This window comes from Anomaloglossus baeobatrachus, chromosome 5 (genome assembly GCF_048569485.1).
Source record: "Anomaloglossus baeobatrachus isolate aAnoBae1 chromosome 5, aAnoBae1.hap1, whole genome shotgun sequence".
In the NCBI taxonomy this organism is placed as follows: Eukaryota; Metazoa; Chordata; class Amphibia; order Anura; family Aromobatidae; genus Anomaloglossus; species Anomaloglossus baeobatrachus.
Window position 1 is genome coordinate 116,879,776 of NC_134357.1, and position 26,884 is coordinate 116,906,659.

General features: G+C 48.7%; 1 protein-coding gene across 1 annotated transcript in view; it reads right to left on the bottom strand.

The window, feature by feature from the left end:
- Window positions 1-7,427: 7,427 nt before the first annotated feature.
- DDX21 (DExD-box helicase 21) overlaps window positions 7,428-26,884 on the bottom strand; it is a 90,191-nt gene continuing 70,734 nt past the window's right edge. Inside the window, exons 7-14 of the mRNA XM_075351673.1 lie at window positions 12,642-12,794; window positions 12,380-12,541; window positions 12,133-12,252; window positions 11,861-11,934; window positions 11,317-11,476; window positions 8,678-8,812; window positions 8,377-8,421; window positions 7,428-7,820 (exon numbers count right to left, since the gene is read on the bottom strand). Coding sequence (XP_075207788.1) covers window positions 7,599-7,820; window positions 8,377-8,421; window positions 8,678-8,812; window positions 11,317-11,476; window positions 11,861-11,934; window positions 12,133-12,252; window positions 12,380-12,541; window positions 12,642-12,794 — 1,071 coding nt within the window. The 3' untranslated portion in view covers window positions 7,428-7,598. The remainder of the gene's footprint in view (window positions 7,821-8,376; window positions 8,422-8,677; window positions 8,813-11,316; window positions 11,477-11,860; window positions 11,935-12,132; window positions 12,253-12,379; window positions 12,542-12,641; window positions 12,795-26,884) is intronic.

Below are 26,884 nucleotides of genomic sequence, written 5' to 3' on the forward strand. Positions count from 1 at the left end.
CAGGGATCACCACTCCTTCTGCTTTCAGAGTGCACACCGCCTGAAGAAGAGCATCGGCTCGCTCGGGGGCGGAGATGTTCTGAAGAACCGAGTCGGAGGACGAGAGTTGAACTCTATCCTGTAACCGTGAGACAGAATGTCTCTCACCCAACGGTCTTTTACCTGTGGCAGCCAGGCGTCGCAAAAGCGGGAAAGCCTGCCACCGACCGAGGATGCGGTGTGAGGAGGCCGAAAGTCATGAGGAGGCCGCTTTGGGAGCGGTTCCCCCGGCGGTCTTTTTAGGACGTGACTTAGACCGCCATGAATCGGAGTTCCTCTGATCCTTCTGAGGCCTTTTGGACGAGGAGAATTGAGACCTGCCCGCGGACCGAAAGGACCGAAACCTCGATTGTACCTTCCGTGGTTGAGGTCTGTTTGGTTTGGACTGGGGTAAGGATGAGTCCTTTCCCTTGGATTGTTTAATGATTTCATCCAATCGCTCACCAAACAGACAGTCGCCAGAAAATGGCAAACCGGTTAAGAACTTTTTGGAAGCAGAGTCTGCCTTCCATTCACGTAGCCACATGGCCCTGTGGACTGCCACCGAATTGGCGGATGCTACCGCCGTACGGCTCGCAGAGTCCAGGACAGCATTAATGGCGTAGGACGCAAACGCCGACGCCTGAGAGGTTAAGGACACTACTTGCGGAGCAGACGTACGTGTGACTGCATTAATCTGCGCATGACAAGCAGAAATAGCTTGGAGTGCCCATATGGCTGCGAATGCTGGAGCAAAAGACGCGCCGATAGCTTCATAGATGGATTTCAACCAGAGCTCCATCTGTCTGTCAGTGGCATCTTTGAGTGAAGCCCCATCTTCCACTGCAACTATGGATCTAGCCGCCAGTCTGGAGACTGGAGGATCCACCTTGGGACACTGAGCCCAGCCCTTGACAACGTCAGGGGGGAAGGGATAACGTGTATCCTTAAGGCGCTTGGAAAAACGCTTATCTGGACAAGCTCGGTGTTTCTGGACTGCCTCTCTGAAGTCAGAGTGATCCAGAAACGTACTCAATGTACGCTTGGGAAACCTGAAACGGAATTTCTCCTGCTGAGAAGCTGACTCCTCAATTGGAGGAGCTGGGGGAGAAATATCCAACACCTGATTGATGGTCGCTATAAGGTCATTCACTATGGCGTCACCTTCAGGTGTATCTAGGTTGAGAGCGGCCTCAGGATCAGAATCCTGATCTGCTACCTCCGCTTCATCATCCAGAGAGTCCTCCTGCTGAGACTCCGAACAGTGTGATGAAGTCGAGGGAATTTCCCAGCGAGCCCGTTTAGGCGGCCTGGGACTGCGGTCCGTGTCAGAGACCTCACCCTGGGACCTATGGGTCACCCCAGGAGCACTTTGCTGCTCCAACTGAGGGGGGCCTGGGGTCAATTATTCAACAGTGCCCGTGGCCTGAGTCACCGGTCTGGACTGTAAGGCTTCTAGTATCTTAGCAGACCATTTATCCATACTCTCAGACAGTTTGTCAGCAAATACTGCAAACTCCGTCCCTGTCACCTGGACAGTGGTAGCAGGTGGTTCCACTTGGGCCACCAGTAGCAGAGGCTCCGGCTGAGTAAGTGCCACAGGGGCCGAGCATTGCACACAATGAGGATCGGTGGAACCTGCCGGTAGTATAGCCGCACATGAGGTACAGGTTGCAAAGTAAGCCTGTGCTTTGGCACCCTTGCTTTTTGCGGACGACATGCTGTTGTCTCCTCTGAGTACAATCCAGGAGGGTATATAGCCAAAAATCAACAGTGCGACCGTACAGTGTAAATGTATAGCATATAAGCATATATATATATGTACACTTCGGCACTCAGTGGGGCCAGCACCCAGGTGCTGCTTACCGACCGCTCAAAGCGGTTGTGTGATCACCAGATTCCCTGCCTGGGCCTCCCAGAGCCGTGTTGTCTCTCCTCTCCAGCGTCAGAAGTGCTGACAGGAATGGCTGCCGGCGTTCTGTGGGGAGGAGGGGGCCGTGGGCGTGCCCTAGAAAGTGCGGGAATCTGATGCCCCACTGTGCTGAGTGAGGGGGGAGGAGGATACAGAGTATGCTCCAGCCCTCAGAGCTGACGTCCTGTGCAGCGTCCCGCCCTTCCCCTGACTGGCAGGCCTGGGGGCGGGAATATGCGATACTAGGCCGCAAAAGCCGGGGACTAAAGTTATAAGCGCGGCCGGCAAATAAGCGCGGCCGGCGCGGTAGTCCCCGGCGCACTAACACACCCAGCAGTGCTGCAGTGTGTATGGCACAAGCGCTCCATGCGCGGTCCTCCAGGGGGACACAGAGTACCTCACAGTAGCAGGGCCTTGTCCCTGACGATACCCGGCTCCTGTCCAGCAGATTCCCCAGGGGCTGCGGAGGGAGCACGGTCCCAGTGCCTGGAGACCGATTAGGATCCCACTTCACCCAGAGCCCATTAAGGGATGGGGAAGGAAAACAGCATGTGGCTCCTGCCTATGTACCCGCAATGGGTACCTCAACCTTAACAGCACCGCCGACCAGAGTGGGGTGAGAAGGGAGCATGCTGGGGGCCCTGTTATGGCCCTCTTTTCTTCCATCCGACATAGTCAGCAGCTGCTGCTGACCAAGATGTGGAGCTATGCGTGGATGTAAGCCTCCTTCGCACAAAGCATAAAAACTGAGGAGCCCGTGAGGCACGGGGGGTGTATAGGCAGAAGAGGAGGGGCTTTACACTTTTAAGTGTAATACTTTGTGTGGCCTCCGGAGGCAGAAGCTATACACCCAATTGTCTGGGTCTCCCAATGGAGCGACAAAGAAAAAGGGTATACAGCCTGACCGAACAGAAATATATATATAAATACGTATCTATTCCGGCACCCTAGGGTGACCAGCACCGGGTGACCGGTGTGGCTTACCGACCGCTAAAAAGCGGAGTGTGTCCTCCAGATTCCCTGCCTTAGGTCCCCCGGAGCTGCAGAGCTCTTCACTGAGAATCCTCCACCGGCAGAATGCCAAAAAATGGCTGCCGGAGCTCTCAGGGGAGGAGTGGAGCCGTGGGCGGCGCCAGGAAAGTGCGGGAATCTGGGGTCCCCACAGTGATCAGTGAGGGGGGAAGAAACATGCAGGATGGTCCGGCCCTCACATCCGACGTCAGGTCGTCAGTCCCGCCCTTACCCCTGATAGGCAGGCCCGGGGGCGGGATTTTTGCGACTAGGCCGCGATGAAGCCGGGGACTAAATTTGAGACCGCGCCCGACAAGCAGGCACGGTCGGCGCGGAAGTCCGCCGGCCTTCTCAATTCAGCAGCTGCCGCAGCGTCCGGGATGAAGGTGCGCTCCCTGCACAGTCCCCTATGGGGACACAGAGTACCTTAGAGTTGCAGGGCCCGGTCCCTGAGGTTGAATAGACTCCGGTCCGGCAGATTCCCACAGGGGCTGCGGAGGGAGCACGGTCCCAGTAAATGGATGACCGCTCAGGATCCCACTTCTCCCAGAGCCGCTAAGGGATGGTGAAGGAGACGGCATGAGGCTCCGGCCTTTGTAGCCGCAATGGGTACCTCAACCTTAACAACACCGCCGACGTAGTGGGGTGAGAAGGAAACATGCCGGGGGCCCTGTGGGGGCCCTCTTTTCTTCCAACCGACATAACTAATATGAGAATGCATGAGTGGATGTGTGCCTCCTTCCACACAAAGCATAAAACTGAGGAGCCCGTGATCCACGGGAGGGTGTATAGGTAGAGGGGAGGGGTTACACTTTAAGTGTAATACTTTGTGTGGCCTCCGGAGGCAGAAGATATACACCCAATTGTCTGGGTCTCCCAATGGAGCGACAAAGAAATATAAAACTTTTTATATATTTTTTTTTTTTTACATTTTGCTCAATTAAAAACATAAGAATATTTAAACAAAACATTAAAACTTTAATACTGTATATTTTTCAGTTATTGATTTTTTTTTTTGACCGACACCTTCCCTTTAAGTAGTGATCAGCTTTCCTATCTAGTGGGACCTTCAAGTTACTAAGATCCTCAAAGGGTAGGGAAGCCCTCTTAGCCGTTTTGGATACCAAACTTGGGACAATGATCCCAAAGGGATGAATCCTCGTCTTGGAATGGATATTTCTTCTGGAATAGGGAGGGAAGGCTAGCACCCGTATCTGGATTTTCTTCAAAACTTCTAACTTTTTTTCCCTTCACCACGACAGCACCACCAGAGAGAGAGGTCCACCCATCATTAGGACAGGAAACCCACTGAAATAAGAGGGCGGCACCTCTCTACTGCATCAGTTCGGTTTCCTGTCCCAGATGGGAGACCCAGAAGTGCTGTGGTGCTGCCAGTGAAAGCCGGCGGTCCTGGGGTAGAAGGCTTTTTGGAGGACAGATTATTCCACTTTCCTGGTCTTTGGCCCCAGAAGCGTCTTCAGGGTTTTTTCCCCTTAAAGACGAGACAAGCGAAGGCTTTTATTTTTATTATTTTTTTTTTTATTATTTCCCCCTGTGACTCTGGCTTACCTGCTCGGCATTGGAAGATGGTCCTGGCAGTGAAAGATTTGGGACTAGAATGGTCCTATATCCTCTGGGTCTGCCATGCAGCTCCGGGTCTGTGATCCTGCGGGGAGCGCGGTGCTGCCACGCAGTCGAACACGCCGGACGAAGGTGTTCTCCCATACCGGCGTTCTGGAAGAGCGCCGGGGGGCTGACTGTGGATGTGACACAACATGATCTGGAAACTGCTTCTGCGCATGTGCAGAGGGCGGTAAGATGGCTCTGCCTATCGCTACAGGATTCAAAAGGCATGGGACGGATTCCAGTGCTCACAGCCGCCTCCATGTGTGCCATGGAGATCCAACAGGATGAGATCCTGGAGCACAGTCAGCATACTCCGTCTCGAGAAACCGGGAGTTACTCCAGCAGTGTGCTACCTAGCCAGAGGTTGAGAGATTCTAGCTGGAGTCGCCAGAGCACCAAGCAACCCACTGACCCAGTACCGTATGGACCTGCAGGTGGTGAGTGATCTCCATTGGTATTCCCATTTAATGGAAGTCTTTGTTTTTTGTCTCCCTGTGCCCCCTAGGATAAACCTAGGAAGAGGACAGTAAAAACTAAGGACAGGGAATGCCACTTGTGTAGGTCCTCTTCACCGTCTGAGAGTTAGAAGAAACTATGCAGCAATTTATATACAGGAAACTATTGCAGAAGAGGCTCCGGACTTCACTTCTAGCCTTAAAGAAATTATATGAACTGAAGGTAGGGAGTCTCTGCAGAATTTTGCCCAGCCAACAGTTGCTAGATCCTCTAGCAAAACCCAAGTGCAGGACCGGAAATCTGGAGAAACGTCGGATTCTGCGTCAGGCTGCTTCATCCTCTCCTTCTTTTTCTGATGAAGACCTAGAAGGCAGAAAGTGTTTTCCAACAGCTGAGGTCAACCACCTTGTGAAAGCGGTCAGATCCACGATGGGTGTCATGGACGCTAGAGGACCAGAAACTCTAGAAGATTTAATATTTAGAGGTCTAGAACATAAGGGGAAACGTGCCTTCCCTGTTCATGAGAAGATTAGGAAATTGGTGAAGGATCAGTGGAAAAAAAAAAATAAAATAAAAACTTGCTTGTGTTGAGACTTTCCGAGAACAGTTTTTTTTTTCAATTTTTGAGATATGGAGCTGTGTGAAGACTTGTTTTCTGCATCCTGAGCTGATGTTTTTAGTGATATTTTGGGGTACATATGTTTTGATTGCCTGTTATTACGTTTTTGTCTTGTTGTGGCGGCTGAAAACTGCAGTTTAAAGTTTTGATTTTTTTCTTTTCTGTTATCCTGTTTACTGACCAGATTAAGTTATATTAAATTTTGATAGTTTGGACTTTTACAAATGTGTACTCTCAACACACACTAATATATATATATATATATATATATATATATATATATATATATATATATATATATACACACACACACACACACACACACACATATATACATACATACATATATATACATACACACACACATACATACACACATATACATACATACACACATATACATACATACACACATATATATATACATATACATACATATACATACACATATACATACATATACATACACATATACATACATATACATACACATATACATACATATACATACACACATACATACATATACATACACACATACATACATATACATACACACATACATATATATATATATATATACACATACATACATATACATACATACATACATACATACATACATACATACATACATACATACATATATATATATATATATATATATATTTTATATTTATTTTATAAGAGATTTGTCTCTTTTGAACACCAGCCCTAATCTGGCTTTCATAGTACTGAGATGACAGACTAAGGGCTCATCGACTGACCCCTGGATGTCATGGCAACACATCGGTGTCTCGTGATGGCACTGCTGAGGGGTCAGAAGAGTGCACCCCCTTCCAACGCACATTAAATGCCACTGTCAGAGATTGACAGTGGCATTTTACAGGTTAACTGCTACAATCGGAGCACAGCTCCACCCACAGCTGTTAGGAGAGGAAGGCCGAATAATTCAGCCTGCATCTGCAGGGAAAAATGCGGGCTCGGCATGCAAGCCTGCATCAAAGGCAGGGAGAGGTCTAATGATGGACATAATACGTCAGTTGTAAATGGGATAAATAAAAATTTTACAGTGATAAGTTCTCTTTAAAGTCTGAAGCTCAATCATGAGGCCCTGTGCAGGCAAATCGTGAAAACAGCTGAAAAGCAGCAGCCATAAGAGGAGGCTGCAAACTCAGGCATGCGGTTTAACTTTAGCTCAGAGGTCCAATGCCTAAATTACTTACCCGTGGCCAACCTTTGACATAAAGGCGTGCGGCTAGTATCAATACAGTGACCTAGCCCATTGAGACACCTGAGGCAGCACAGGTAAGTGCACTGTTTAATACAGTTCCATAGCTTCAGCCCTTCAGTTCACCTCCATATACACTTTAGGAACAGAAGAAGCTGGTAATGAGATCTCTCCATGGAGGGAAGCAACTTCACAACCAGGAAAACTAGCACTGGCTAACTGATGGCTGAGGGACTTCTCCAGAGAGGTGTCGGCCCCTAATCTCCTAATGGGGAATGGAAGGCAGTGATCCTGTTCCTCCTTCAATCCCGTACAATGAAAATTCCACAGGATAGTCTCCTCTCTAGAATCACCCCTCATGCAACTATCCCCTGCATAGATAGTAAAACACAGGCGGGTGGAGGTACCTTTAAGCCTATTCCTACATAGGTCAAAGGAGACCAACCTGTGTGACGTACATGAAACAGGACAAAAAATAAACCAGCAAATGACAAATGATGAATGTGGGTCATAGTATATATGCGCACACACAGACGAATACAAGAACACAAACCTATATTCCAATAAAGCATTTTTTATTGAGGGCAGGAGTACACAGCGCTACATGGCATAGAAAAGATGCGGCAGGCTTGTTAACTTATGTCCTGTAAAACTCAGCGGGTACATAACTGGTCCTCGAGAGAATAAGTTAAAAAAATAAGTTTGCGGCAAGCTAGTGAAGTTCACTAGCGTCTCCTAAAGCCACCTCTACGACCGTTTCCTCCTCTTTGGAATGAATTCCTGCTGTTGCCGCCACCACCACGTCGTCTGTCAAATGATCGTCCTCCTCTTCCTCTGCCTCCAAAACCTCTGCCACGTGGGCCCTCTGAGTCTCTCCTTGATTCCTGAAGTTCGGGTAATTCTGTAGCGACTGAAAGCTTCCAGCGTCTTGAATTGCTCCAGGCGTCCTAGAAGAATTGAACAGTGAATTACCTTACTGCATCCAAAAAGGACACTACCAGGCAGATTTGTAGACCTTGATATAGAGCCGAATTACATTTTTTTTCCAACTACGGTCCTGTACGCACAGTGCAGTTTTGATGCGTTTTTTGGTACAAACTGCATGTGTCACCTTCTCCCAGTAAAGTCTATGAGAATTCAGAAAGGCTGTGCACACGTTGCTTGTTTTTGTCCTTGCCGTTTTGGTTGCAAAAAAAAAAAAAAAACAACAAAAAAACAGCATGTCAATCCTTTCTGCGTTTTTGACCTGCGTTTTTCCATCGAATATAGAGAAAAAAAAAACGCATGGGCAAAAATGTACTGAAAAATGCACAAAAACGTGGCAAATGCACATGCGGTGGTTTTTTTTTTGGGGGGGGTTTGGCCAAAGGTGCATTTTTCTGTTAGAGAGTGGTTTATTTGCTGAAGAAACAAAACTGCAGAGTGCGTACATAGCCCAATATAGCCCACAGTATTTTACATGTGAAAACAAACAAGTCTTTAAAAGAAATATCAATGACTTACTTGCATTTCCTTAAGAGTTTCTGGCTGAATATCAAAACACACGCCCTGATGGAAGAGAAACAACAGCTTGTCATCCGAAAGATTTCATATGTTTTAAATGTGCAAAATATTAGACTATAAGAATTTCCTCCATTGCAGTTTCAGTGATGCAACTGTTAGGGCAGACAGACAAGTCCCCTGCACCATCAGGTATAACTTCTGTAGAGCATAACTAGTGCCCTGACAGTTGTACTGACTATGTTTAGGAAAGTGTAAGCCACTTACAATATAAAAGGGATGTGAGTGGAACTGTAAAACTTACCATCAAGTTCTTCAGAGGACACATTCTGTGTATTTTTGAATCAATATCTTCTCCCATTTGTTCTTTAATTGAACGCCAGACATAGGAAAGGTTGTGGATGGCGACAGAACTCTCCAATACCACGGTAACAAAGCCCTAATAAAAAGGCATAAACATGTAAGAGTTAGGCACTTTTCAAAGAAGTTAACATTTTGTTGGTATACAGGCAACTCAAGGCTTACACCTACAACATCTTATTCGAGCACATGAACGTGCCAAGGTTTTCCATCAGAAGATACTTCAGGGAATACTGGCTTTTTTTTTTACTGAAAATATCATTTTTGTTACTTTCCAACGACCGCCATACTGAGGGTTGGATTTTTTTTTTTTTTGTAAACTCCATTCAGCAATAAAGAAACAGCTAGCGCTAGTCAATCAAAAATACAAAGTCAATAAACACTGGGAATCTTTGGATTTTTAAACAGAACATGCATGAAGAATGGTCAGGTCACTGATTTTGTTACCAAACCTCTTCAGGCTTTTAACCCCTTAACGACCGTGGGCCGTAAAATTACGTCCTTGCGGTCATGTTACTGCCCGCGGTCTGCCGGCAGCATCATGCTGCGATCGGCGCACATCTCAGCTGATTTTCACAGCTGAGATGTGTGCCTGCTAGGCACGAGCAGAATCGTTATCTGCTCGTGCCGTTTAACCCCTTATATGGCGCTGTCAATATGTGACAGCGCCATTATAAGCGCGATCACAGTAAACATTTACTTACCGCCCGATACCGGAAGTCACGTGACGCGATCACGTGACTTCCGATAGTTGTCATGGTAGCACAGGGTCATGTGATGACTCCTGTACTACACCTGACTTGCTTTCACTTTCGCTGTGCCAGTGGCACAGCAAAAGAGAAAGAGCGTATCTGCTGTTTACAGCCTTGTAGCTGTGATCAGCAGATACTGCAGAGCGATCGGAATGTTGATCGCAATAGCCCCCTAGGGGGACTAGTAAAAGTAAAAAAAAAAAAAAAAAGTTTTAAAAATTTAAAAAAAAAAACCGTAAAAGTTCAAATCACCCCCCATTTGCCCCATTGAAAATTAAAGGGTTAAAAAAATAAAAAATACACACACATTTGATATCGCCGCGTTCAGAAACGCCCGATCTATCAAAATATAAAATCAATTAATCTGATCAGTATACGGCGTAGCGGCAAAAAAATTCCAAACGCCAAAACGATTTTTTTTGTCGCCACAACTTTTGCGCAAAATGCAATAAGAGGCGATCAAAACGTAGCATCTGCGCAAAAATGGTTAAAAACGTCAGCTCGAGACGCAAAAAATAAGCTGTCATTGAGCCATAGATCCCGAAAAATGAGAACGCTACGGGTCACGGAATATGGCGTAAAACGTGCGCCACTTTTTTCGGACAAACTTCCGATTTTATTTTAACCCCTTATATAAAAGTAAACCTATACATGTTTGGTGTCTACGAACACGCACTGACCTGAGGCATCACACCCACACATCAGTTTTACCATATAGTGAACACTGAATAAAATATCTCAAAAACCATAGTGCTATCGCACTTTTTTTTGCAATTTTTCTGCATTTGGAATTTTTTTTGCCGTTTTCTAGTACACTATATGGTAAAACTGATGGTTTCATTAAAAGTACAGCTCATTCCGCAAAAAATATGAGCCCTCACATGACCATATTGACTGAAAAATAAAAAAGTTACGTCTCTCAGAAAAAGAATGGCGAAAAAAAAAAACGGAAAGCGAAAAATCGGCTGGTCGTGAAGGGGTTAAAGACACCCAGAGGATTTTTTTTTTTTTTTTTAATAAAAAGACTGAACAGGTGACTAGCAAGTCATTTCTACATAGAAAAGAATATGGTCGTTCTTCTGAGCATTTTCTGAGTGATTGTTCAGGTTTTCGAAGCTTACCCACCTTAAAAAGATGCCGAGTGCACATACCCTTAATATCTCTGTAAATGCATATTCAGGATTTTCTCTAAGCTTATTAACAGGATTGACACCAAAATACTGACTGAGCCCATTGGCATTTTATCAGCCAGCTTGAGACTCCAATTTGGGATGTATTCCACCTGTCTAGATTTTGGCGGTTGGTGACTGTTTACATTAAGTCACCAGGCCTTGTCCACAGGCTATTTACTTCATGCAGCATTTGCTTGGACCTGTCCCGCCCACAGCCATGACTCAGTCATGGGTACGGGATTGAAATAGACCAGGTGAGTGCTGCTAAGAGCAGTTCTACTATTCATATGTGAGGCCGTATGGCACATTTTATAAAAATATTTTAGTGTAGGACTGCCTCAAATGAGATTTGCCGTGACGTGGCAGCTCAAGAAATTGCAATTTTTTGCCAAAAATCTCAAAATTTTTATAATAAGTACAGTTTGGAATTTTTAGTGCTGAAGTGCACATTTAGTGCTGGCTTTTTGTTTTTCTTCAGCTTGAGACTCCAGGCTGAAGAAATCCACAGCAAGGGCAGCGTGGTGGCTCAGTGGTTAGCACAGCAGCCTCACATCAAATTTTTTTACACATAACAAAAGTAAAGGCAGCACTCACTCATGCAGCCAAAGTATCTTCAAGTGCCGCAGACTGCATTTCACAGTTAAAGCAAAGTTTCTCACCGGTTCTAAGTTAAGAAGTGACCGCTGCTTCAGAGATGAGGCCCCAGAAATATGAGCCAATGCTGCAGCCAACGCCTCCAGGGCTCCCTTCTTCTCAATCAGCTCTTCAGCATAAGGTTTAAAATGTTCAATGACATCGGCTGGAACAGAGTCCAGTGACCTGCAGGAAGGTGCGGGGGATACAAGAGTTAGCTTAGATTAACAATGGCAATATAAGCAAATGCAAAACATCTGATGGTTATGGCCGTAATCTGTGGCCGCTGGACAGAAGCCCTGATAATCGCCCTTTATCAGTAGCATTTGAGTCTCCCTTGTTTGATTAGCTGGCCTGGCGTGATGCACATGTCACTTTGCCCCAGGCCAGCTAAACAAAAGAAGAGCTGTGGAGCGGATCCCAGAGCTCCACTCCAGCGGCCACAGATTAGACAGGATGAGAATCCACACCAATTCTAAAAACACTACTTATATTTTGCTCAAACTAGTAAAAGCTGTCATAACCGTATTACCCTGAGATATTATATAACAGAAAACATATGATTATTACTTTATGGCATCAGCACTGGACGACTTGGCGACATTCAATACAGATGGGGGTGCAACTCTCTTGAAGGTGATTCCCTACAGGAAGGCAAAAAGTTACATTACAATTAACATGCAAATGTCAAAGTTAATCAGGGTAAACGCTGATAGATTTGGACTCTTAATGTCAATTACATGTTGAATCTCACTAAAAGGGGTTTCGTATAGTGTACAATTATCTTACTAAAAGTCACCTGTGCACAGAAAAAAAAAAAAAAAGGATTAACTTTTACATACCGTACTTCTCTCAACATTTTGTAAGTAATATCTGTCTCTGGGTTCATAAAGGGAAATGCAGATTCCTGTGCGTCCCGCTCTGCCAGTACGTCCTGATCGATGGACATAAGCATCAGCTTCCTGTGGGGTGGACACGTACATTAATGGCAAGTTTAGACAGAGTCATACTCAATCTTTTCTGACTGCCAGCCCCCCATCCCCCCCCCCCTTCCCCCTAAACCCCAAACGCACAAGTATCGCCTCTTACTTTTGGTGCAGAGTATAACACAACGAGATCAACTTCTGGAATGTCCAGACCACGGGCAGCGACATTGGTTGCAATTAAAATGTTAAAGGATCCATTTCTAAAGCCTTTCATGATGACTTCACGCTCTTTTTGTTGAAGATCCCCATGTAATGCTTTAGCAGACTAAAAATAAATAAGAAAAAAAAAAAGAAAAAGTAAGGCTCTGCTCATCTTTATATCATCCACTCACTGTTCGTATAGTCTCAGTAGAAGCCATGCTAACCTGTTTTAATGAGCCACAATTTGTTGACAACTCATGAGCTTCCAACTTGGAGTCACAGAAGACAATGGCTTTTCCATGGCTTCCACTGTAAACCTGAATGATATCACCAAGGACAACTTCTTTCTGGTATCTACCACATTCAATGGCCAAATGCTGCAAAAAAGAAGTTACATTAATCAATGGGGAACAATTTTTTTTTATTTATTTTTTAACAACAGTCAAAACAAACTCGATACATCACAAATTGTGCCTAACATTATACAACCCAGGCACAAAAGGGAACAGAATATTCCAGGAAATCCATAACCTCAGCAGTACCTGGAACAAAATTGTTGTGTACACACTTTTACATTTGTACATTCAGTGGATTCCTGTGATAAATACACAGACCACTTTATTCAATATGGTCTGAATTAACCAAAACAACATAAAACAGAAAGGAAGTGCAACAGCAGTAACTACATACTATCACCATTTGTCACTGAGTGTTCAGCATTCGAATAACGAGAGGGATCGTTAGTTGCATATTAACCTTTCTCAAGCTTCTGTGAGGAGTTCCACAGGTCCCAGATTTTACGGAATTTTTCTAGACTCCCCGTTATAATACACCACCCGTTCATAACATATGATTGAGTTGACTAAGTTAACCCAGGATCTTACAGTCGGATCCAAACCACCCATCCACCTCAGGGCTATCAATTTCCTGGCCATAAACAGTGTTTACCTAAGTAATATTCTCACGTAGTGGTCCCATGACTCCTCCTCTAGTATCCCAAACACACACAGTAAAGGGTCATACAACACAGGCATCAACACCATTGACGAGAGTGAAGAGGTCACCTCCAGTCTGAACAAAGATCTAATTGGACAGCTCCATTTCATATGCGTAAAGTCTGCCCCTGAGAGGGGACATCATGGGCACTCCGATGTACGGCCCATACTAAACAAACAAGTGGGGGTGAGGTATGCCTGATGAATAATATAGCATTGGATCATCCTATTAGCGGATAGGGACACAATAGTTGGGGATCCCAATGCCTCCTCCCAACTCCTCACCCTACATGGTCAGAATCAAAAGTGTCCTTTTTCCTGAACTGGCAAGGAGGTTGACTCCACTCCCACCACTAACAGGTAAGTATATATGGCCGATATCAAACCCCAAGGTCCCTGTGATTTCAGGATACCCATCATTGGCAACTGGGGAACAATTTTGAACAGTTTAACAGGTTTTTGTTGAGTTTGATTTTTCTGCTGATTTAGATTAAAACAGGCACACGGATTTCAAAACTGCGGTTTGTTTAGTTTTATTACTCAGGTTTCTTCTCTACAGCTTATCCTAATGTGATTACTCTAGACTGAATGGAGGGCAGCAGTAGTGCTTTCCTACTGGCATAGAGCATATGGTCCTCATGTGTGGAGGGGGTGCAGGACGACCTTGGCAGTCGGATTTTGTCTAGACTGTTCAGTTATACACGAGTGTGGTGTGAGGTTGTGTGCTGCTCTATATAGTGAAACGTATTCGAAAGTCTGTATACAAGGATTTTTTAAAAATTCTGCTATTTACACACTTATTTCTTGTCTGTCAGATCATGTCTGTTTCTGTTATTTCTTGTAAGAGCCTAAAAGCCCTGATTCCTTTTTTTATATCTATGGCAGTTTCACCATTCCCATCAAAGGACAAACATCAGCTCATTTGTCCAGTAAGCCCATTTTGAATATTTCAAAGTAAGACTTGGCGATCAAGATAAGTTTTCAGCCCCTCACTATGTGTGCAAGCAGTGTGTAGAGAGTTAACTGATGTGCACGAAGGGAACGGGTGATAAGATGCTGTTTGGTATGCCTATGGTTTAGCGAGAGCCAAAAGATCACTCCAGTGACTTTTGAACAGCAAAAACGTCACGATATAACAGGAAAAAAAAAGAGAATTTTGTTTACTTACCGTAAATTCTTTTTCTTATAGTTCCGACATGGGAGACCCAGACCATGGGTGTATAGCTACTGCCCCCGGAGGACACACAAAGTACTACACTAAAAAGTGTAGCTCCTCCTTCCGAGCATATACACTCCTTGGATAACCAAATATAGCCAGTTTAGTGCAAAAGCTGAAGGAGGACATCCACCCACAAGTAGAGAGAGAGTAAAACCCGGAATAACCGGAACCTCTGTCTACAACAACAGCCGGTGAAAACACACGGAACAAGAACTGCCAACAGGCAACAGGGAGGGTGCTGGGTCTCCCATGTCGGAACTATAAGAAAAAGAATTTACGGTAAGTAAACAAAATTCTCTTTTTCTTCATCGTTCCTTATGGGAGACCCAGACCATGGGACGTCTCAAAGCAGTCCATGGGTGGGAATAAACAGAAAACTGAGAAGTAGGCGAAACCTAACTTCACCAATGGGCGACAGCCGCCTGAAGGATGCGTCTGCCCAAGCTCGCATCTGCCGAAGCATGAGCATGCACTTGGTAGTGCTTCGAAAAGGTATGCAGACTAGCCCAAGTGGCAGCCTGACCGACCTGCTGAGCCGTAGCCTGGTGCCTGAGAAACCAAGAGGCACCGACAGCTCTGGTCGAGTGTGCCTTGAGCGGGGGAGGCACTTGAGTACACTGGTAGGCATCGGAAATGGCCGACCTAATCCAACGAGCTAGGGTCGGCTTAGAAACCGAGAGGCCCTCACGCCGACCTGTGGTGAGCACAAAAAAGAGAGGTGCGCCGCCTAACAACAGCGGTGCGAAACACATAGATCCGGAGCGCCCGCACCAGATCCAGAGTATGCAACGCTTTTTCAAAGCGATGAACAGGAGCCGGACAAAAGGAAGGCAGGGAAATGTCCTGGTTAAGGTGGAAAGGAGAAACCACCTTAGGGAGAAAGTCCGGAGTCGGACGGAGAACCACCTTGTCTTGATGAAAAAAACAAAAAAGGTGACTCCGAAGAGAGCGCAGTCAAATCAGAGACTCTCCTGAGGGAAGTTATGGCCACTAGAAAGACCACTTTCTGTGAAAGACGAGACAAAGAAACCTCCCTAAGAGGCTCAAAGGGGGGTTTCTGGAAAGCCGTGAGGACCAAATTAAGGTCCCAGGGGATCCAAGGGCCGCCGGTAAGGCGGAATGCTGTGAGATGCGCCCTGCATGAAGGAGCGCACCTGAGCCAGCCGAGCGATACGCCGCTGGCACAACACTGACAGAGCTGAGACCTGTCCCTTGAGGGAATTGAGGGATAGCCCTAGCTGCAGACGGACTGCAGAAAGGACAGAAGAGTCGGCAAGGAAAAAGGCCAAGAAGCATGGCCGGAAGAGCGACACCGGGACAGGAAAATTCTCCAGGTCCTGTGATAGATTTTGGCCAAGGAATACTTCCGAGCCCGAGTCATAGTGGAGATGACTTCAGGAGAGATACCAGAAGTCGTCAAGATCCAGGACTCAAGAGCCACGCCGTCAATCTGAGAGCCGCAGAACTCAGGCGGAAAAACGGACCTTGTGAGAGAAGGTCTGAACGGTCCGGGAGATGCCACGGCACCTCTACGGACAGATGGAGCAGGTCTGGGTACCAAGCTCGCCTGGGCCAGTCTGGAGCAATGAGAATGACCCGACGCCCTCCATTCTGAGCTTGCGCAGGACTCTGAGCAAGAGCTAGAGGGAAACACGTAAGACAGACGAAACTGGGACCAATCTTGAACCAGCGCGTCCGCTGCAAAGGCCTGAGGATCGTGGGAGCGAAGATCCACTTCCGGAGTGCCCCCCTTGCGGCAGAGTGACCGAAACACTGCCGAATGCAGAGCCCACTCGCCGCTGTCCACGGTTTGACAGCTGAGATAATCTGCCTCCCAGTTTTCCACGCCTGGGATGTTGACTGCGGATATGGTGGACTTGGAGTCCTCCGTCCACTGAAGGATGCGTTGAACCTCCAACATTGCCAGGCGGCCGAGTGTCCCGCCCTGGCAGTTGATGTAGGCAACCGCTGTCGCATTGTCTGACCGGACTCGAATGTGCTTGCCCGCCAACAGGTGGTGAAAGGCTAAGAGAGCTAGAAGCACAGCTCTGATTTCCAGCACATTGATCGAGAGGGCTGATTCGGACGGGGTCCAAGTGCCCTGCGCTCTGTGGTAGAGATATACTGCTCCCCAGCCGGATAGACTGGCATCCGTGGTGAGGATCACCCGGGACGAGGCCAGGAAGGAGCGTCCCTGAAGAGAGAGGAGCCGAAGCCACCACTGAAGGGAGCCCCTGGTCTGTGGCGACAGAGCCACTAACCTGTGCAAGGAGCAAGGTCGCTTGTCCCAACAGCGGAGAATGTCCAGCTGCAGAGGACGCAGATGGAACTGGGCAAAGGAACCGCTTCCATTGACGCCACCATCTGACCCAGCACCTGCATTAGGTGCCTGATGGAATGACGGCGGGGCCTCAGCAAAAGGGCGCACCGCCAGTGGAGGGACTGCTGTTTGACTAAGGGCAGGTTCACCAGTGCCGGCAGAGTCTCGAATTGCATCCCTAGGTACATGAGCTTCTGGGTCGGAGTCAGAGTGGACTTGGGAAAAGGACAAGCCACCCGAATTGGACTAGAGTGGCGAGAGTGAGCGAGGCACTCCGCTGACAGTCTGCACTGGATGAAGCCTTGAATAGAAGGCCGTCCAGGTAAGGAATCACTGCCAACCCCTGGAGGTGCAGAACCGCAACCACTGCTGCCATGACCTTGGTGAATACTCGAGGGGCCGTGGGCTAACCCGAAGGGAAGAGCCACGAATTGGAAATGTTCCTCTCCGATTGCAAAACGTAGCCAACGCTGGTGTGAAACTGCAATTGGCACATGCAGGTAGGCATCTCAGATGTCGAGGATGCTAGGAAATCTCCTTGGGTCATTGAGGCAATGACTGATCGCAGAGACTCCATGCGAAAATGCCGCACCTGAACATGCTTTTTGAGAAGCTTGAGATCCAGGATGGGCCGGAAGGAACCGTCCCTTTCGGGGACTAGGAAGAGATTTGAGTAGAAACCTCTGAACCGTTCCCAGGTGGGAACCGGTACAATTACTCCGTTGGCCTGCAAGGGTGCCACGGCCTGTGAGAAGGCGGCGGCCTTGGAGCAGGGGGGAGTTGACAGAAAAAAATCTGTTTGGCGGGCTGGATAGAATTCTATCCTGTAGCCGTGGGAGGTGATATCCCGCACCCACTGATCGGAGATGTGTTGAAACCACACGTCGCCAAAAGCGGGAGAGCCTGCAACCGACCAAGGACGTTGCTGGCGCGGCCAGATAGTCAAGAGGAGGCTGCCTTAGTGGCAGCAGCTCCTGCTTGGAGGACGCGGCTTCGTGCGTCAGATGGGTTTTTGGTCCTTGGCTGAGTTAGTGGACGAGGCCGAGGTCTTAGAGGACGACCAGTTGGAGGAACGAAAGGAACGAAACCTCGACTGGATCCTGCCCTGGACAGGTTTCCTGGTTTTGTTTGTGGCATGGAAGTACTCTTCCCGCCAGTAGCTTCCTGAATAATTTCATCCAGTTGTTCACCGAACAGCCTGGGCCAAGCAAATGGGAGCCCAGCAAGGTACTTCATTGAAGAAGCGTCTGCCTTCCACTCTCGAAGCCACAAGATCCTGCGCATAGCGAGAGAATTAGCCGAAGCCACCGCAGTGCGGTGAGAAGCCTCCAGCATGGCAGACATGGCATAGGATGAAAAGGCTGAAGCCTGGAAGTTAAGGCAACCATTTCGGGCATAGAGTCCCTGGTGAGGGAATGCATCTCCTCTAGAGAAGCAGAGATGGCTATGAGAGCCCACACTGCTGCAAAGATGGGGAGAACGAGACCCCTACCGCCTCATACAGATTTGGCCAGAAGGTCAACCTGGCGGTCAGTTACTGTTCCCGCCAGGGAATCCTTAAGAGAGGTGTCATCAGCCACTGATACAACTGTCCGGGCTGAGAGTCTAGACACCGGAGGGTCTACCTTTGGTGAATGAGCCCACTCCTTGACCACCTCTGGTGGAAACGGAAAACGGTCATCAGAACCACGCTTTGGGCAGCGTCTGTCAGGACAGGCCCTAGGCTTGGTCACAGTGGCCTGAAAACTGGAGTGGTTAAGGAACACACTCCTTGTTCTCTTGGGCAAGGTAAACTGGTGCTTTCTTGCCAGAGAGGGTTGCTCCTCTGATACAGGCGGATTGAAGTCCAGTACAGAATTAATGGACGCAATCAAATCACTAGCATCTGCGTCACTTTCGGGCAGATCAATGGGGTACATGGAGGTAGCGTCCGAGCCCCCAGTAAAGGCATCCTCCTCGTCCTGCGAGTCAGCTCGTGAACCAGAGCCGCGGGAAGAGGAAAGAGAGGGGACCCTGCGTCTCCATTTAGGAGGACGGGGTCTGAGACCAGATGGAGAATCCTCTGTGAGCTTTGCTGAGCGAGCCATAGCAGCAGAAGCGCCCTGAGAAGGGGGCTGATGCATGCTCAGCAGAGTCCGGGACAGCTGTCCCATGGAGAGAAGGATTCTGCCCAAGCCGGGGGTTCAGCCACCGGAGCCGGAGGAACCATTGGGGATGAGACTCCAGGCTGAGGCACCACCATGTTAGAGCAGGCATCACAATGTGGTTATGTGCTCGGTACAGGCAGTAGGAGCCTACATGCAGTGCATATTGAGTACAGCCTTGCAGCCTTGCTGCTCGTGTGAGACATGCTGTTGAAGTGGGGGCTCTGAGTCAGAATGACCCCCAGCAGAGTATATAAGCAGAGTATATAATATAAGCAGGTCCACAACCGGAGGTTGTGGCTTGCCATACCGTCTGACATTCTGCCAACCCCTCTCTGTGCCCTCCAGATCCCACAGCCCGGACCCCCAGAGAGATACTGCAGCCAGCGCCGATCGCTGTGCTGACATAAGAACGCTGATAAAATGGCGCTTCTGCCCAAGCCGGAGCGAGGAGAGGGGGCGGGGCCTACTCTAAGAGCGGGATCCCGAGGGCCAAGGAGATATACAGGGGAGGGAAACATTTCCTCAGAGAGGAGTGTCCCTCTCCTGAGCCGAACGGCCGCTGGGCGGAGCCGCACTGTCCCTCTGCATGATTGGCATGCAGGGGCAGTGAAAACGAAACTAGGCCTCAGGCGAAGCCGGGGCCTAAATTTAACGATGCGGCCGGCGCGCAGGCACCATCGGCGCGGTTCTCTGGTGAAAACCAGAGAACCGGCCGGAAATGTCGGAATACATACACAGCACACTCTCCCCAACAATAAAGTACAAGGGACCCCCGGATAATAACGTCTCAGATACTTAGCTTGTGAGACGCAGGGCCAGGTCCCTGAGGGATGAGTGCTCCGTCCGGCAGGATCCTGAAAGGGCTGCGGATGGAGACCGGTCTCTTGCAAGGCAGGGAGAACCGTGCTGGCTCCCACTTCAAGCCAGAGCCCGAGGGATGGTGAAGGAGCGCGGCATGTAAGGCTCCAGCCCTGAAATCAACCTTAACAGCACTGCCGACACAGTGGGGTGAGAAGGGACATGCCGGGAGTCCAGGCTTGGACCCGCTTTTCTTCAAACTCTTTCCAAAAATCAAAATCAGATGAGAATGCATGTGTGGATGTGTGCCTCCTGAACACAAAGCTTTGAACTGGCTATATTTGGTTATCCAGGGGGTGTATATGCTCGGAGGGAGGAGCTACACTTTTTAGTGTAGTACTTTGTGTGTCCTCCGGAGGCAGAAGCTATACACCCATGGTCTGGGTCTCCCATAGGAACGATAAAGAAGAAGGGAATTTCGTTTACTTACCGTAAATTCCTTTTCTTCTAGCTCCTATTGGGAGACCCAGACAATTGGGTGTATAGCTTCTGCCTCTGGAGGCCACACAAAGTAATTACACTTTAAAAAGTGTAACCCCTCCCCTCTGCTATACACCCTCCCGTGCATCACGGGCCCCTCAGTTTTGGTGCCAAAGCAGGAAGGAGGAAACTTATAAATTGGTCTAAGGTAAATTCAATCCGAAGGATGTTCGGAGAACTGAACCATTAACCAAAGAACAATTGAACATGAACAACATGTGTACACAAAAAACAACAGCCCGACGGGAACAGGGGCGGGTGCTGGGTCTCCCAATAGGAGCTAGAAGAAAAGGAATTTACGGTAAGTAAACAAAATTCCCTTCTTCTTTGTCGCTCCATTGGGAGACCCAGACAATTGGGATGTCCAAAAGCAATCCCTGGGTGGGTAACAGAATACCTCGATAAAAAGAGCCGGAAACCGGCCCCCTTTTACAGGTGGGCAATTGCCGCCTGAAGGACTTGCCTACCTAGGCTAGCCTCTGCCGAAGCATAGGCATGCACCTGATAGTGTTTAGTGAAGGTGTGCAGACTCGACCAGGTAGCCGCCTGACACACCTGCTGAGCCGTAGCCTGGTGCCGCAAAGCCCAGGACGCGCCTACGGCCCTGGTAGAATGGGCTTTAAGCCCTGAAGGAATCTGAAGCCCCGATGAACGGTAGGCTTCAAGAATCGGTTCCTTGATCCACCTAGCCAAGGTTGACTTGGAAGCCTGAGACCCCTTGCGCTGGCCAGCGACAAGGACAAAGAGCGCATCAGAACGGCGCAGGGGCGCCGTGCGAGAAATGTAGATTCTGAGTGCTCTCACGAGGTCTAACAAGTGCAAATCCTTTTCACAATGGTGAACTGGATGAGGGCAAAAAGAAGGCAAGGAGATATCCTGATTGAGATGAAAAGAGGATACCACCTTGGGGAGAAATTCCGGGACCGGACGCAGGACCACCTTATCCTGGTGAAAGACCAGGAAGGGGACTTTGCATGACAGCGCTGCTAGCTCAGACACTCTCCTAAGTGAAGTGACTGCCACTAGGAAGGCCACTTTCTGTGAAAGGCGAGATAGAGAGATCTCCTGCATCGGCTCGAAAGGTGGCTTCTGGAGAGCCGTCAGCACCTTGTTAAGATCCCAGGGTTCTAGCGGACGCTTGTAAGGTGGGACTATGTGGCAAACTCCCTGCAGGAACGTGCGGACCTGCGAGAGTCTGGCTAGACGCTTTTGAAAAAACACTGAAAGCGCCGACACTTGTCCCTTGAGAGAGGCAAGAGACAAACCCTTGTCCAATCCTGATTGAAGAAAGGAAAGAAAAGTGGGCAATGCAAACGGCCAGGGAGCAGAACCCCTATCCGAGCACCAGGCTAAGAAGATCTTCCAAGTCCTGTGGTAGACCTTGGCGGACGTTGATTTCCTGGCCTGTCTCATGGTGGCAATGACATCTTGAGATAAACCTGATGAGGCTAGGAGCCAAGACTCAATGGCCATGCAGTCAGGTTGAGGGCCGCAGAATTCAGATGGAAAAATGGCCCTTGAGACAGCAAGTCTGGTCGGTCTGGGAGTGCCCACGGTTGCCCCACCGTGAGGTGCCACAGATCCGGGTACCACGACCTCCTCAGCCAGTCTGGAGCGACGAGGATGGCGCGCCTGCAGTCGGACCTGATCTTGCGTAACACTCTGGGCAGAAGTGCCAGAGGGGGAAATACATAGGGTAGTCGAAACTGCGACCAGTCCTGAACTAACGCATCTGCCGCCAGCGCCCTGTGATCCTGAGACCGTGCCATGAATGCCGGGACTTTGTTGTTGTGCCGAGACGCCATTAGATCGACGTCCAGCGTTCCCCAGCAGCAACAGATCTCTTGAAACACGTCCGGGTGAAGAGACCATTCCCCTGCGTCCATGCCCTGGCGACTGAGAAAGTCTGCTTCCCAGTTTTCTACGCCCGGGATGTGAACTGCGGAGATGGTGGAGGCTGTGGCTTCCGTCCACAGCAGAATCCGCCGAACTTCTTGGAAGGCTTGACGACTGCGTGTGCCGCCCTGGTGGTTGATGTATGCAACCGCCGTGGCGTTGTCCGACTGTATTCGGATCTGCCTGCCCTCCAGCCACCGCTGGAACGCTTTTAGGGCTAGATACACTGCCCTTATTTCCAGAACATTGATCTGAAGGGAGGACTCTGTCGGAGTCCAGGTTCCCTGAGCCCTGTGGTGGAGGAAGACCGCTCCCCACCCTGACAGGCTCGCGTCTGTCGTGACCACAGCCCAGGATGGGGGCAGGAAGGATTTTCCCTTCGACAAAGAAGTGGGAAGAAGCCACCACTGAAGGGAGGTTTTGGCTGCTCTTGCCAGGGAAACGTTCCTGTCGAGGGACGTCGACCTCTTGTCCCATTTGCGGAGAATGTCCCACTGAAGTGGACGCAGATGAAACTGCGCAAAAGGGAACTGCTTCCATTGCTGCCACCATCTTCCCTAGGAAGTGCATAAGGCGTCTCAAAGAGTGTGACTGACCCCGAAGAAGAGATTGGACCCCTGTCTGTAGTGAACGCTGTTTGTCCAGCGGAAGCTTCACTATCGCTGACAGGGTATGAAACTCCATCCCGAGGTAAGTCAGGGATTGGGTCGGTGTCAATTTTGACTTTGGGAAATTGATGATCCACCCGAACCTCTGGAGAGTCTCCAGGGCAATGGTCAGGCTGTGCTGGCAAGCCACCCAGGAGGGTGCCTTGACTAGGAGATCGTCTAAGTAAGGGATCACCGAGTGGCCCTGAGAGTGTAGGACCGCCACCACTGTTGCCATGATCTTGGTGAAGACCCGTGGGGCTGTCGCCAAGCCGAATGGCAGTGCCACGAACTGAAGGTGTTCGTCCCCAATGGCGAAACGCAAGAAACGTTGATGTTCGGGTGCGATCGGCACATGGAGATAAGCATCCTTGATATCTATCGATGCTAGGAAGTCTCCTTGTGACATTGAGGCGATGACCGAGCGGAGAGATTCCATCCGAAACCTTCTGGTGCTGACATGCTTGTTGAGCAGTTTGAGGTCTAGAACGGGACGGAAAGATCCGTCCTTTTTTGGCACCACGAACAAGTTGGAGTAGAAGCCGTGACCCTGTTCCTGAGGGGGAACGGGAATCACCACTCCTTCTGCCTTCAGCGCATTCACCGCCTGAAAGAGTGCAGCGGCTCGCTCTGGGGGCGGAGATGTTGTGAAGAAACGAGTTGGAGGACGAGAGCTGAACTCTATCCTGTAACCGTGAGACAGAATGTCTCTCACCCATCGGTCTTGGACATGTGGCCACCAGGCGTCGCAAAAGCGGGAGAGCCTGCCACCGACCGAGGATGCGGTTTGGGGAGGCCGAGAGTCATGAAGAGGCCGCCTTGGTGGCGGTACCTCCGGCGGTCTTTTTAGGCCGTGCCTTAGACCGCCATGCAGAAGGGTTTCTCTGGCCCTTCTCCGACCTGTTTGACGTGGAGGAACGTGACTTGGCCGAGGGCCGAAAGGACTGAAACCTCGATTGAAACTTCCGCTGTTGAGGTTTGTTTTGTTTAGACTGGGGTAAGGACGAGTCCTTTCCCTTGGATGGTTTAATAATTTCGTCCAATTGCTCGCCAAACAAACGGTCGCCAGAAAATGGCAAACCGGTTAAGAATTTCTTGGAGGCAGAGTCTGCCTTCCATTCACGTAGCCACATGGCTCTGCGGACTGCCACCGAATTGGCGGATGCTACCGCTGAACGGCTCACCGAGTCCAGGACGGCGTTCATGGCGTAGGACGAAAAAGCCAACGCCTGAGAAGTCAGAGACACAACCTGCGGAGTAGCGGTGCGTGTGACCGCCGTAATCTCAGACAGACAAGCTGAGATAGCTTGGAGCGCCCACACTGCCGCAAATGCCGGAGCAAAAGATGCTCCTATGGCTTCATAGATGGATTTCATCATGAGCTCTATTTGCCTGTCAGTGGCATCCTTGAGCGATGAGCCATCTGCCACTGAAACCACAGATCTGGCCGCCAGCCTAGAGACTGGAGGATCCACTTTTGGACACTGAGCCCAACCCTTCACTACTTCCGGGGGGAAGGGATAACGTGTGTCATTAAGGCGCTTAGTAAAACGCTTGTCCGGGTATGCTCTGTGCTTCTGGACAGCATCCCTGAAATTAGAGTGATCGACAAAGGCACTCCGTGTACGTTTGGGAAACCGAAACTGGTGTTTCTCCTGCTGTGAAGCCGCCTCCTCTACAGTTGGAGTTGGAGGAGAAATTTCTAGCACCTGGTTGATGGACGCTATAAGGTCATTTACTATGGCGTCCCCTTCAGGTGTATCTAGATTGAGAGCACCGTCAGGGTCTGAGCCCTGAGCTGCGCTTTCCTCTTCATCCTCTAGAGAGTCCTCATGCTGAGACCCTGAGCAGCGTGATGAAGTGGAGGAAGGTCCCCAGCGAGCCCGCTTCACCGGTCTGGGACTGCGGTCCGAGTCGGAGTCCTCACCGTGGGACCTATGTGTCACCTCAGGAGCAGATTGCTGCGCCAACTGAGGGGGACCTGGGGACGAATAACGCACAGTGCCCTGCATCTGTGTTGTTGGTCTGGACTGCAAGGCTTCTAGTATCTTAGCAGACCATTTGTCCATAGACTGAGCCATGGACTGTGAAAGCGACTCAGACAGTTTGTCAGCCAAAACTGCAAACTCTGTCCCTGTCACCTGGACAGTGGGAACCGGTGTCTCTACCTGAGCCGGGGGTCCCACCAGTGTGTGAGGCTCCGGCTGAGTGAGTGTCCCAGGGGCCGAGCATTGCACACAATGAGGGTAGGTGGAACCTGCAGGTAGCATAGCCGCACATGAGGTACAGGTTGCAAAAAAAGCCTGTGCCCTGGTACCCTTCCTTGCTCTTTGCAGACGACATGTTGTTGTCCTCCAAGAGATCAGTAAGGGATCACCGTGAACACTGAGGGATATATATAGCCCCAAGTTACAGTACAGCCGAAACAGCCAATGTATATATAAAGGATATATATATATATATAGGATATATATATAAAGGATATATATATATATAAAGGATATATATATATATAAAGGATATATATATATATAGGATATATATATATATAGGATATATATATAAAGGATATATATATAAAGGATATATATATAAAGGATATATATATAAAGGATATATATATATATATAGGATATATATATAAAGGATATATATATAAAGGATATATATATATAAAGGATATATATATATAAAGGATATATATATATAAAGGATATATATATATAAAGGATATATATATATAAAGGATATATATATAAAGGATATATATATATATAGGATATATATATAAAGGATATATATATATAAAGGATATATATATAAAGGATATATATATAAAGGATATATATATAAAGGATATATATATAAAGGATATATATATAAAGGATATATATATAAAGGATATATATATAAAGGATATATATATAAAGGATATATATATATATATATATATATATATATATATATATATATATATATATATATATATATATATATATATATATATATATATATATATATATATATATATATATATATATATATAATTGCCTTATTCTGTCTGTCTGTCTGTCTGTCTATCTGTCTGTCTGTCTGTCATGCTCCAAAATTGTGTCCTTACGGTGACACAAAGCTGATTGGCCGCTGGGCTCGCCATGGCCCCGCCCCCCCACACGGATTGGCCGCTCACCCAGGCTGCGCCCCCACACGGATTGGCCAGCCGCTCGCCCAGGCTCCGCCCCCCCCCACAGATTGGCCTCTCGCCCCGGCACCCTGCAGGCATTGGCAATTCAGCCACGCCACGCCCCGCCCCCCTCACGCAATGCACGTTAGCTCTGGCCCCACCCCCTCCCTCCCCCCGCGCATTTCTCTAACTGACACGGCTGTCACGGAGGTGAGTACGGTACTCCCTATCCCCCCCCCCCCCCCCCCCCCCCCCCCCCCCCCCCCCCCCCCCCCCGCTCCCAAAGGGGTGGTGTGGATACTCGCATGGTTACAAGCGCTGTCACGGAGGTGAGTACTGTACTCCCTCCCCCTCCCCCGGCCCCCGCTCCAACGGCAGTGGTGGGAGTGGTGTGGATACGTTGGTAACCATGCTCGCATGGTTACAAGCCCATCAAGGTCCTGCTGCGCCGGAAGGTCCACACGCACACACACAAACATACACACACATCAGATCACACTCACACTCACTCTCATACACACCTCACACACACCTCACATCGCATCCACATACTCACGACATCCTGGGATATCGCTTGCTTCTCGGCGGCGAAAATGTGCTGTTGTGATCTTCCAGGACCTGACGGAGGATCACATGGCCAGAAGCATGTGATATCCCCGGATGTTGTGAGTATGAGCGCGTAAGTGCGATATCGTCAGTGTCTGTGTGTGTGAGTGGATGC